At 37.6% G+C, this 12,079-nt stretch overlaps 1 protein-coding gene across 1 annotated transcript in view; it reads left to right on the forward strand.

Annotated features, from left to right (window-relative positions):
- PIEZO2 (piezo type mechanosensitive ion channel component 2) overlaps positions 1-12,079 on the forward strand; it is a 504,531-nt gene that overhangs the window by 288,805 nt on the left and 203,647 nt on the right. Inside the window, exons 6-7 of the mRNA XM_045187937.3 lie at positions 8,436-8,646; positions 9,926-10,139. Of these exons, the coding sequence (XP_045043872.2) occupies positions 8,436-8,646; positions 9,926-10,139 (425 nt within the window). The remainder of the gene's footprint in view (positions 1-8,435; positions 8,647-9,925; positions 10,140-12,079) is intronic.

The following is a 12,079-nucleotide window of genomic DNA, read 5'->3' on the forward strand; positions in this document are numbered from 1 at the left end:
TGTCCATGAGCATGGTATATGCTTCCATTTAGAGACATTACTATTGACAGAATGTTAATTGAGTAAACTTTGCCTAGACTGTACTTGAATATGTGACTGACAGTAAAAACAACTTAAAGAATTAGCAATTAGGAAGTCAGCTCAAATATTTTAAGCAATTAAAATAAAACTATTGGAAATTAAATATATCTCCATTTCTGTCTCACCCATTTACTAATTTATTTAACAACATTTAACACTGTGTACCTATTATCTACTTTTTTAAAAAGTAATCAAATCTTTGAAGTAGCCTTTTACCTTTAACAATATTTCTAGATTGACGTTTTTAAACATTCGCAGAATATTTGGTCTGTCTTGAATGTTTGGCAAGCAATTTTGTGCTTTTGAATTGCAAATAGCAACAAAACACCCACACAGGAAACTTGTTTTGAAATCTCAGAGCCCCATGTCCTTTCTGTGGAGGCAGAAGGGTCAGGTAGGTTCTGAGATGAAAGGAATGAGTGTGGCCCTGCCCCCTGCTACAATTCCAGAGGGTCTGTATGCTTTCCATTGTTCTTTAAACCATAAACACCCCTGAGATTGAAGTGTCACCAACTTAATGTCAATTAGCTCTCCATGTTTCTTTCAAAATATTGATCAGGTGTTTGGGAGCAGGAGCTATAGCTCTCATGTCTACCTCTCCTCAAAGCCTTCCTACTGACTCTCCTTCCAAGTTAACAGAAGCACTTGCCACCCAGTTGCTGGAGCCAGAGACCCTGGTATAACTCTTAATTCCTTGAGCCTCTTGTCCTTTACTGTCAACAAGTCCTATGGATGTTATGTTCAAATTTTGTCTGAATTTGGTCCACTTTTTTTCCATCTCCACTGCCACAACGCTCATCCCAGCAACCACCATTTCTCAATTAGACACAGAAATAACCACCAAATGGACCTCCCCACTTTCATCTTCTGTTCTTACCCTGTCTTATTGATAACACACACAGCATCTGCATTATTCTTGTAAAATTTTAAATAGAATTATGCCATTTCCCCACATAAAACACTTCATTTCATTCCCATGAAACAAGAATAAAATTAAGGTTTTTAATGCTGACAGCCATTGTTCTGCATGACCTGTACACTTTCTACCTTTGCATTCTTACCCTGTGCTCTTTCCTGCCCTCTCTCTGTGCCATGGCCACACTGCCCTCCGCTCTATTTCCAGAACTGACAACTTACTGTTTCTGCTGTGCAATTCACTCCCTGAATAATTGCATAGCTGGATCCTTCTCCTTCATCGGGTCACTTCCTTCCCAGAGTGGCCTTCACTGACCACCCTCCCAGATTACTCCCTGTCAGTGTACCTGCTTTGTTATATTCATAACACTTATCACAATCTGTAGTTATTCTACATAGTGCTTTGTTTTTTTCTTTACCATCTGTGTCCCTCACCAGACAATGAACACATGATGGAAAGGATCACATCTGTCTCATTTTCCACTGTACCAAATTTTCTTGCTTTGCTTTTCAGAACTTTGTCTCTTTTTTTTCATTACATGGGCTTTGGGAATAACTGAAATAGTGCATTCTAAACCCCTGCAGTCAGATGAAATCCACTTTTCCTCTGAGTGTTCTCAGGATCTTGTATTAGAAACAGGTATGTGTGTGTGTGTATATATATATATATAGGTTTATTTCCTCTGAGTGATCATAGCATCTCTCAGGTCCCATGGTGGATCTGCATGTGTATCCCACCTAGAACCTGCACAGTGCTAAAAGCAGAACTGGTGCTTTTAAAGAAATCCTGAATGGAGGGAGATCAGGAGTGGATGGAGGGGGAAGGAATGTTGTATGTTCCATAATACCTACAGCACTGCTCAGCCTTTCTACATTTTAATAACAAAGATTTGCATTTTTATTTTGCATATGAATTCCATCACAAGGAATGATACAGATCTTGAATCTTTTGGGAAACTTTTGAGCAAGAGGAAGGGTTTGTTTGCCTTCAAAATGCTGCTTTTCTCATCATTCTCTGAATTATTTATTTCTACAGGGAGAACTGAGGTATATCAGTTAGAAGAGCTAAACTGGTTCTTACAAGAGAAGAGGGTCAGTAATAATGTCTGCAGTCTAAGACAAGCTTTGAGTAGATAATATAAATGTGTGTGTGTATACTGATTTGCTTTTATGATGTTCTCTTAAGTGAATTTTAAAAAATACATTTTAAGAAAAAAAACTTTAAGATAAATGGTGAATCCAATTGGTCTAATTTCCATTGTTGTTCGTTTCACTTTCAAATAATGCTCAGATGAGTCTTAAAGACTATTGTAATCTCTAACTTGGTAATGCGACCTGAAAGTTTTTATTTACTTATTTTTTAATTCAAAATGTTTTCCTTCTTATTTAATTTATTGGTGTGACACTAGCTAACAAAATTATACAGGTTTCAGGTTCATAATTCTACACTGGTATGTTCACACCCCAAGTCAAGTCTCCTTCAATCACCATTTATCCCCCTATACCCTCCTCCACCTCCCTTCACTGCACCCTCCCCCAGCAGTCATCACACATGTTGTCCATGTCCATGAGATTTGTCTTTTCTCTTTTCCTCAATTCCTCCACCACTCACACTCAGTCCCCAAACCTCTCCCTGACAGCTATTAGCCTGCTCTCTATCTAGGAATCTGTCTCTATTTTGCTCGCTAGTTCATTTTGTTCATTAGATTCCACATATGAGTAACATCATATAGTACTTGTCTTTCTCTGACTGGCTTATTTCACTTAACATAATGGTCTCCAGGTCCATCCATGCTGTCACAAAGGATAAGATTTCTTTCTTTCTTTTTTTTTGCAGTTGAGTAGTATTCTACTCAATTATTGCATAAACGTACCACAGCTTTTTTATCCAGTCATCTACTGATGGACACTTGGATGCTTCCAAATCTTGGCTATTGCAAATAACACTACAATGAACATAGTGTTGCATATATTATCTTGCATTGCTGTTTCAGGTTTCTTTGGGCAAATTCCCAGCAGTGTCCATCAACAAGACGAAAAAGACAACCCACGTAATGGAACATATTCACCAACTATACATCTGAAAGTAGTTAATATCAAATATTTATAAATAATTTATAAAACTCAACACCAAAGAAAAACAAATGATCCAATTAAGAAATGGGCAAATGACCTGAATAGACATTTATGCAAAGAGGACATACAGTTGTCCAATAGACACATGAAAAGATTGTCAAAGCCACTAATCATCAGAAAATGCAAATAAAACCACAAGATGTCATCTCACACCTGTACCTGTCATAATATTTGTCATCAATAAATTGACTTGAACGTCTTTAAATGTTCTAATATAGGGCTTATCCCAGACTTAATAAATCAGAATCTCTGGGAGGCAGCAGAAAGTGTTCGGTAGTACTAGGACAGTTTTTTAAAGCTCCACAGATCCTGCTATCCTGGCTAACTTAACTGGTTACTGTCTACTAATTCAGTTTGTCTTTACCTGTTCTTTGTTAAACTTTCTGTACTCTGTAGAAAGTGATCAAGAGCATACATCTACATATTCACTTTTCCAAATTAAACAGGAGACAGGAAACAATGCTCAAAAGTTTGGAAAAATAATCTCCCTAAAACAAGTGTAGCAACAGAATAAAATATTTGTTTTTTTTCTGTACAACACTGTCATGTTAGATTTACATAACATACATGACAGCACAGAAACAAGGGACTTTCTCTCCCTGACTGCTTGCTCCCACAAGGTTATATGGGTGACACTTATCTTCTGCAGTCAGATAAATACGGATGGCCTCTTCTGTTGAGATGAACCCATTCTGGTAAGATAAATCATTAACTTTTAATAATAAAAAATGAATAAACAACTCCTGAAAAATGCACTTTAGAAAAGTATTCCCTTTGCCTCCAAGATCTTTTGACTCATTATTTGTAACTTTGATATGCTTCCATTGAAATGTTTTTAGTAGCTTGGTTTTAACGAGAAAGAAAAAGAAAATGGATTCAGCTGCATGAAAAGCTCTGGTCCAACATCTGAAGCCTAAAGGAAGCTCCACAGATAAATCACTTCAACATATTTTCCAATTAAGGTAGTCTGCCTTGGATATGAGCCAAACAAAATATTTTAGATTTTGCCTCATCAGCTGAATGTAGAACCAATGGTTGCAGATGTCAGCCAGTGTATGGATTCTAGGCTGGTTACTTCAGAGTCACCTACAGCAGCTCTTTGTTCATGCAGATCCTGGATTCACTCCCACAGTTTCTGATTTATGAAATTTGGGAAGGAGGTTGGTGATCTGTCCTCTTAAAGATTCCCAGGTCATCCTTAATATGTATTCCAACCCAGACTGAACCTTTTAGTGCTTGGAGGTAAAGAAATGTGGATGTTTGGGTTCCACTAAAAGTAATTTATTGTGTCCTCTCTGTCCAAATTTGAGTGGAAATGAGTGCTAATGCTGTGGCTGTTGGGGACAGGGCCACTGGGGAGAGACAGATGTGAGATGAGATGCAGGGGTTGCTTTGCATCTAGGCCTGATCCAGCTCAGAGAGTATTCTGCACTGCATGCAGCTGTCCATACTGCTCAGAGCTTCCTCTCAGGAAATGAGAGACATTACCATGATAGATGTGGCCACATTTTGAAGTTAGAAACTTTTAAAGGAGATGAATTTGAAGGACTTACGTTTCTTTAACTAAGTTTTAGATTTTGGCATGGACAATAATGGTACATAATATTTTATGTGACTTTTTAATCTACAAAGGGTCTCTTGGGCTTTGATTTCTAAGATAGCTCAGGAACCAGCAGAACTAAGGCAGTATTTATGCTACTCCCTCTTAGCTTCAAGGACAGAATCAAGTTGTGTTCCAATGCAGGGACAGAGTACAACTGTGACAAGCAAGGCAGCTTGTTAGTGAATATGTTTGAGTGAGCTGATGCTCTTCCAGAGCGTCAGTGTTTATACTTCACCAGACGAATCATTTAGGGGAAGAAAGCATGCCTGTTAATAAGCCAGCCCTATGTGACTAATGGCAGTTTTGGCCCCAGCCTGGACTGTAGGGGCTCATGTCTCACTTTTGGCTCTCTCTCAACTTGAAACATTTAGAAAGCATTTCCAACTGAGGGCCTCAGGGATTTTGGTACAAAAATGCTGAAAAACATCAAGTACAGTTATATGTTTATAAAAAATCACAGGGGCCCTAGTCCCTCCTAAGAGAGATCATGGAAATGCATTTGCTTAACCTCACAAAAGTTCTTGACCAGAAAAATTTTTGCTTGATTTATTCTATATCCATAGCAATTCTATAATTGAATAATAAGTCATTTATTATGAAAGTTATGAGTATGTTTCTGTGACCCAAGCACCTTTAGCAGTGTTCTCTCCATCTCCTTTTTCAAGTACAGTGACTGAAGGTTTTGGTCAAACTTCTTTCTTCAAGGAAGGTTTGTAATGTGTTGCTCACCTGCTGTGAGGGAATACTAAGCAGCAGATGTCACATGAGCAGATCCTTTATTGCGTGTAGATGGTGGTGAGGGTGCCATAGCAACAATGTCAGTGGATTGACCCCCTCTTCCCCTGTAACTCTGCTTGGGGAAGACAGAGCAGGTGGAAGGAAGAGCTGGCATGTGAGCTGGGGTCTTAGGGGCCAAGAACGGAGCAACATGTCCCAAGGCAAAGAGCCTGTGGATTGAGGTTCCCCACATAGTTCCCTGCATTTGATGCTTCTCATCAAAGAGATGGGGATAAGGTTGGACAGCACACTGGTTTCAGAGTATGGCATCACTTCTGTAATCTCAGGAGACCCCTGATTTAAAAAACCATCCATATGCCAATGAACCTCACATAGACTTCTTCTGTGTTTACCTCTCTCCAGCATCCAGATTGCTATACTAATTGCCCACTGACACCTCCAACAGGAACACCTGAAAGCCATCTCAGAGTTGAATTTCTCCAGTCTACTCCACTTCATTATTGTCCCCATCTCATCAATAAAATCAAAAATATTGGAACTATCTTTGATATTCCTCTATCCCTCTTTCCTCCACATCAATTTACCAACTAGTCCTGTTAACTGAAACTCCAAGACACACTGTGAAGACACAACCCTCTCTTCAGCTCCTCTCTCTTCAATCACTTCAGTAACTTCCTGGCTATGGTCTCCCTTGGAATTACCTTGTGAAACAGATCATCATACCCCTCGTTAGGTGAAGTGGTTTGCAATCAAAATTCTGCTACAGTGGGTTCAAGAGAAAATTAAGTGTGGGGGAAGTAGCTAACTCTTAAAGAGTTTTGTTTTGCAAGGCAAATGTGGGCTGAAAGAAATGTGTTTTTCTAAGGTGAGATGGGGAGGCATGCCTGTTTGTTGATGGTGTGATCTGGGAGAAAGGGAGCACAAGGTGATGCCGGGGAGATGTCACAAATGGCAAGATTTTACTTTTTTTATTGCTGTGTAATATTCCATTGTGTGTGATAATCTTCATTGTCACCTACCAATGGGCATTAGCTTGGCTATTATAAACAATGCTACAGTAAACATAGGGGTGCATACATTTTGTGAATTAATTTTCTTATTTTATTTAGATAAATACCCAGAAGTAGAATTGCTGGTGGGCTTTAGATAGGTGGGCTGATGAACTCACCCAAGCGCACCCCTCTTCTCTTGGTGAAGTAGGAAGTGGGGCCATCAGCTGACAATGGGAAGAATAAGGAGTTGGAAGAACAAGTAGGTCTGGGGACATGTGCCTTCTTTCTGAGCCCACAATGGATCGCTGACCAGCTCTTCTGTCCACCTGGAATGCTCTTATGTAAAATTTTTCATATGATTAGTTACTTTATGATATTCAGATCTTAACTCAATGTCACCTCCTCAGAGAAGCGCCCCCTGACCTTAGAATCTAAAATAACCTCCCTGTCAGTCACAATCATTTCACCCTATTTTAATTCTCTGATTAGCATTTACCACTCGAGATATTTAGCTTGTTTATTTTTTTACTTATTTGCATGTTTATTACTGCATCTTTTACTAGAGATACTAGCGTACACCAGGCTTTGTACAGATAGAAAAATCTTAATGAGTAAGCAAGAGAAACCCTTTTTCTTTCAGGAAAAAATACAAATGTGCCATGATAGAATACAGCAGAACACAATTTGAGTGTATAAACTAGAATGGGCCTGGAATTAAATTTGTGTGTGTCTGTGTTCTGTGAGTGTGTATGGTGGTAGGGTGTATCCATAGCCAACAAATCACAAGTGGTCTGTATTCTCCTAGGCAAGCATAAGATCTAAGAGTCCTCAAGTCCACTCAGCACTTACTTGAACTTTGTACCAGCCTTCCTATGCCTGCCTCGAATCAGTGATTTGGAAATGATTAGAAGTTCAGATACCTTTAGTGAATATTATGTAAATATCTAAACTGAGTGTATCAAGGAAGACCTTTAAAATGGGAAAAGGGAGAGGCCAGGCTTCACTCTTTAAGCCTTAAACAGATGTCTGAACTGAGCCTAAAAACCCTGCTGGTTCTATAACCAGAGTCCAAAGCCAGTCTGGATAAAAACAGGAAATCTGTCAGCCTAGGGGCAAATGCAAACAAAGTTTCATACATGTAGAACAACCTCCTTTTGTCTTAAGGTGATGGTTTATATTATAATTCCTCTATGAAAATTCTAACCCTTCTAGGGAAAGATTCTGATTAGCCAAAAAAAAAAACCTATATAATCTTTAAAAATAAACAAAACAGAACAAAAAACCACCTTAGTATACCCAGTTTAAAATAATACATGGAAATATATGTATGTTCTGTATATGTGTTTCTTCCCTTAATCTCTCGTGACTGTACTGAGGCACTGAACTGTCCAGGATTGAACCGGCTGTCATCCTCCAAAAGAATAGGACAGGAAGTGACTGTATAGTTAGCCAAGTAGCTCTAGACCACTCATCCTTCTGTGGTCAGGAAACACTAAAATAGGAATAAAGATAAACTTTGAAGGAAAAGAGATTTTCTAAGCAGTGATTTGGTTCACCTTTTCAGTTAAAGCTGTGAATACTTAAACCTCCCCTCACCCTGCTGGCAAACTCTGTAAATTTCAGGAACCAGACCCAGATTAATGAAAGCTAAGATTATTAATAGATGTTTTAGACAGTTTCTCATTCCACTCATAAAAAAATGAGCTCACTTTGGGAAGATGACATGCTTTTAGGGGCCCTATGATTAGGGGTGTTTCCTGTTTACTTCTCCAGTAAAAATTACCGTTCTTTGGATTTATACAGGAACTATCTAGAGACCTGGGTGGGAGAGCCTTAAGTGGTTATCTGCATTTTTTTCCAGATTTGTGATATCACCTCAGTGACCCATAAATTACAAACCATATAATGTGCTGCGTGAATTGGCAGAAATCTGGACTACAGTGTTTTCTGTTTTTTGCTTTTTAATTTAGGCTGGAGGAGAAAAAATAGATTCAGAAGAGGCACTGATCTATGAAGAGGATTTAGACGAAGGACATGGTGTTGAAGGAGAGATGGAAGAAAGCACAAAATTAAAAGTCTTCCGCAGGCTTGCCTTTGTGGCTTCCAAGCTTAAGGAGTTTATTGGCAACATGATAACCACAGCTGGAAAAGTTGTTGTGACGATTTTACTTGGTTCATCAGGTGAGATTTTCCAGTACTGGGTGGAATACCAATGATGCTTTGACAAATAAAGAAAGAAATGATCAAAGAGAAAATAAAGAAGGGAAATAATTCTATCTCATGACACCAAAATAACTGTAGCTTTTATAAAAGTGGACACACATATAAACCACACACACACACACACACACACACACAAATTCTTTTTCTGGTGTAGTTATAGTTTCTACATTTTTAGATGGTTTCTTTTAACCTCTGTAAAGCAATCTTTTCCATATCTGTTAAGTGACATCATTTTCTATGTGTAGATCAGAAAAACAATTACACTTTTTCCTTAGAGCCTATGAATGGTGACCTGCTACAATGAACAATTTTAATGTACCCACCCAGAGCTGCACAGGAACATTCTGAGGACATATCTGATTACGTTGATTCATTAGTAATCATAATTTAACTCTCCAGGATTTATTGTTTTTCTTTCTAAGTTAGATTGTAATCTTCCAGCACAGACAGTCACTTCCTTTAAATTTTGGCTATGGACTGCTTATACCATAATTATATTATCTCAGCCTTTTCCCTTCTTCCATTTTGCTGTTCACCATTGCTCCAGAGCTACTGTGAAATTTATTCAATACTGTCTAGTTAATATTTCACAAGATGAAACAACTTAACTGTTTTTAATAGAAAAATTAAAAAGTGAAAAAGAGAATACACTTTCTCAAAAAATAATCCAATATTTTAATGAGCAGTCACTTCAAAATGTCCCTTCCTCAAACATGTTTAAATGCCTGTGAAAGAAGTTTCCCTTTTGGTGATGGTGCAAATCAGATGTCGTCAGGTAGGACAACATTTTAGTAAGACTTAATTAACCACACAGAATGTATTGTTGTCATGAATCCTGGTTAACTGAAAAAAAGGTAAATCATTATTTTAAAAATGGTATCAGGGGAAGTTGGAATGGACATACAGCATTTCTGAAAAATTATAGGGAGAAATAGAAGATGCTGAATTCTACTGATACAAAAAGTTCATATTTACACAGCTCAAACACCACAGGTAGACTTTTTTCATCATCTACAATTTCCCCATATTTATAAATGTCACTTTATGTATGACTTTTTCATAATAAAAATAGCATTAATTCTAATTTTATAAATAAAATGTGATTATTTTAAAAATCTGATCAATACCTAAAACACATGAAGGCAATTTATGTAATCTCCAGTGCTTGCAATTGCTGAGTAGCAAATTATTTTCTAGTTCTATGCAATTTTTCATGATTGTATTTCTTCTTCCTTAGGTATGATGCTGCCATCTTTAACCTCATCTGTCTACTTTTTTGTATTTTTGGGTCTGTGCACCTGGTGGTCTTGGTGCCGGACATTTGATCCATTACTGTTCAGCTGTCTCTGTGTTCTCCTGGCCATCTTCACTGCGGGACACTTGATTGGACTTTATTTATACCAGTTCCAATTCTTTCAAGAAGCAGTTCCACCCAATGACTACTATGCAAGGTAAGAGAAGAAAAATCACTAGACATTTCAAGGGGAGGTGACCATCCCTTTATGATCTTGTTTGAATTTGCAGGGATTTTTCTCAATGCCATTGATGTGGTAAGCAAAGGTTTGATGGGGATCGGGGAAAGCAGTACAGTGTTTTAAATTTATTAAATGACACAGTCCAGAAAGTAGTAGCAGGTCTACTCAGATTGAGGTGCTGCTGGGACAGAAAAGAGGGGAAGCTGCTGTGTGTAGCAAGTGGGAGAGATACATGGTCTCAGCTGTGGAAGGAGATCCAGGAAGAACATTTCATATCAAAGAATAATAACAACGTATTAAAGCATCCAGCTGGAAGGAGCTCTCGTGGGTCAAGTAGAGGACATATTGAGAATCAATCAATCAATCAATCAATAATTGATTCTAAAAATTTAAAAATAAAAATACATGAGAAGATGTAAAAATACATCTTCATGCTGAGAAGAGATAGAGAGAGAAAGAGAAATCTAATTTGCTTCAAATAGAGATTACAATTACAATAACTCCTTACTGTGAAAATGGGAATTAAAGAATCCAGAATTTACTTTGACTATTTTTAAAGTTTATTTTTTAAAGATTTTATTTATTTATTTTTTAGAGACAGAGGAAGGGAGGGCAAAAGAGAGGGAGAGGAAGATCAGTGTGTGAGAGAAACGTTGATCGGTTGTCACACATCCCCAATGGGGTACTTGGCCACACAGGCATGTGCCCAGACCAGGAATCAAACCAGCATCCTCTCACTTTGTGGGACATCACCCAAACCACTGAGACACACTGGTCAGGGCTACTTTGACATTTTAGAGGAACTCTAGGACATTCTCAGTTAATGAGGGAAAACTCCTCTTTACAGAACAGCACTAGCTAATGAAAGGAAAAGGAATAATAGAATTAGAAATTTACCATTTATCAGTTCTTAATGAAATACTTGTTTGTAGTTGCAAACTAAAACCATTACTTTAAAAGATTCTTGCAGTGAAGGATATTTGCAATAATGACAAAGTATAACATCAATGAGTATTTGCTAATTGCAAAGGCAAAAGAAAACCTTTATAATGGTGGTCAACCCCTTTACCAATTGATCAAAACTGGGGTAGCTCAACATTTCACACTTCTAGATGTGATGAACTATGAGGTGTACAGCATCATATTGTTAAGCCTTTGGATGTAACCTCCAAATTATAGAAAATATAAGAAATAGAAAAGTGATTTAAATGACTCCATAGGAAAATAGAAAAAAATCCAAAACATGGATTCTACAAGGCAAATGTTGTGGTCTTCTCTAAAATCAGTACAAATGTGACTCTAAAGTATATCGTACTTCAATGACAAACCTCTAGAAGACATTTTGAGGTTACATGAGGAAATTTCAGTATTCAGTATTGATTGGTTAGCACAGTATAGGACTTTTGTTAATTCTCAGGTGCATGATTGCGTTGTGGGTTTACAGGAAAATGCCATTATTTTAGGAGATACATGGAGAATTATTTAGGAATAAAGTGTCCTGATGTCTCTAACTTTCTACTGGCTGAGCAAAAACATGGGTGGAGAGAGAGAGAGAGAAAATTGTTTAAACGTTGTGATTGGCACTGGATTATCTATTGTCCCATTTTTAATTTTCTTTTTGTGTGGAAAATTTGTGTGTAAAAGTTACAGAAAATAGAAAAGGGAACAGCAATGGTAGGAGAGAATGTCAGGTGAGATAAAAACAGTGCCAGAATTCTCTCTGACATGTCTCTGGAAAGTGATATAACTGCTTAAATGAAATAAGTCAAACAGAGAGAGACAAATACTGTGTGGTATCACATATGTGTAACCTAAACAAAAAATTCAAACTCATAGAAACAAAGACTAGATTGGTGATTTCCAGGGCAGTATGGTGAGGGAAATAGAGAGAAGCTGGTAAAACAGTAGAAACTCAG

This window comes from Desmodus rotundus, chromosome 10, assembly GCF_022682495.2.
Source record: "Desmodus rotundus isolate HL8 chromosome 10, HLdesRot8A.1, whole genome shotgun sequence".
NCBI classification, from domain to species: Eukaryota; Metazoa; Chordata; class Mammalia; order Chiroptera; family Phyllostomidae; genus Desmodus; species Desmodus rotundus.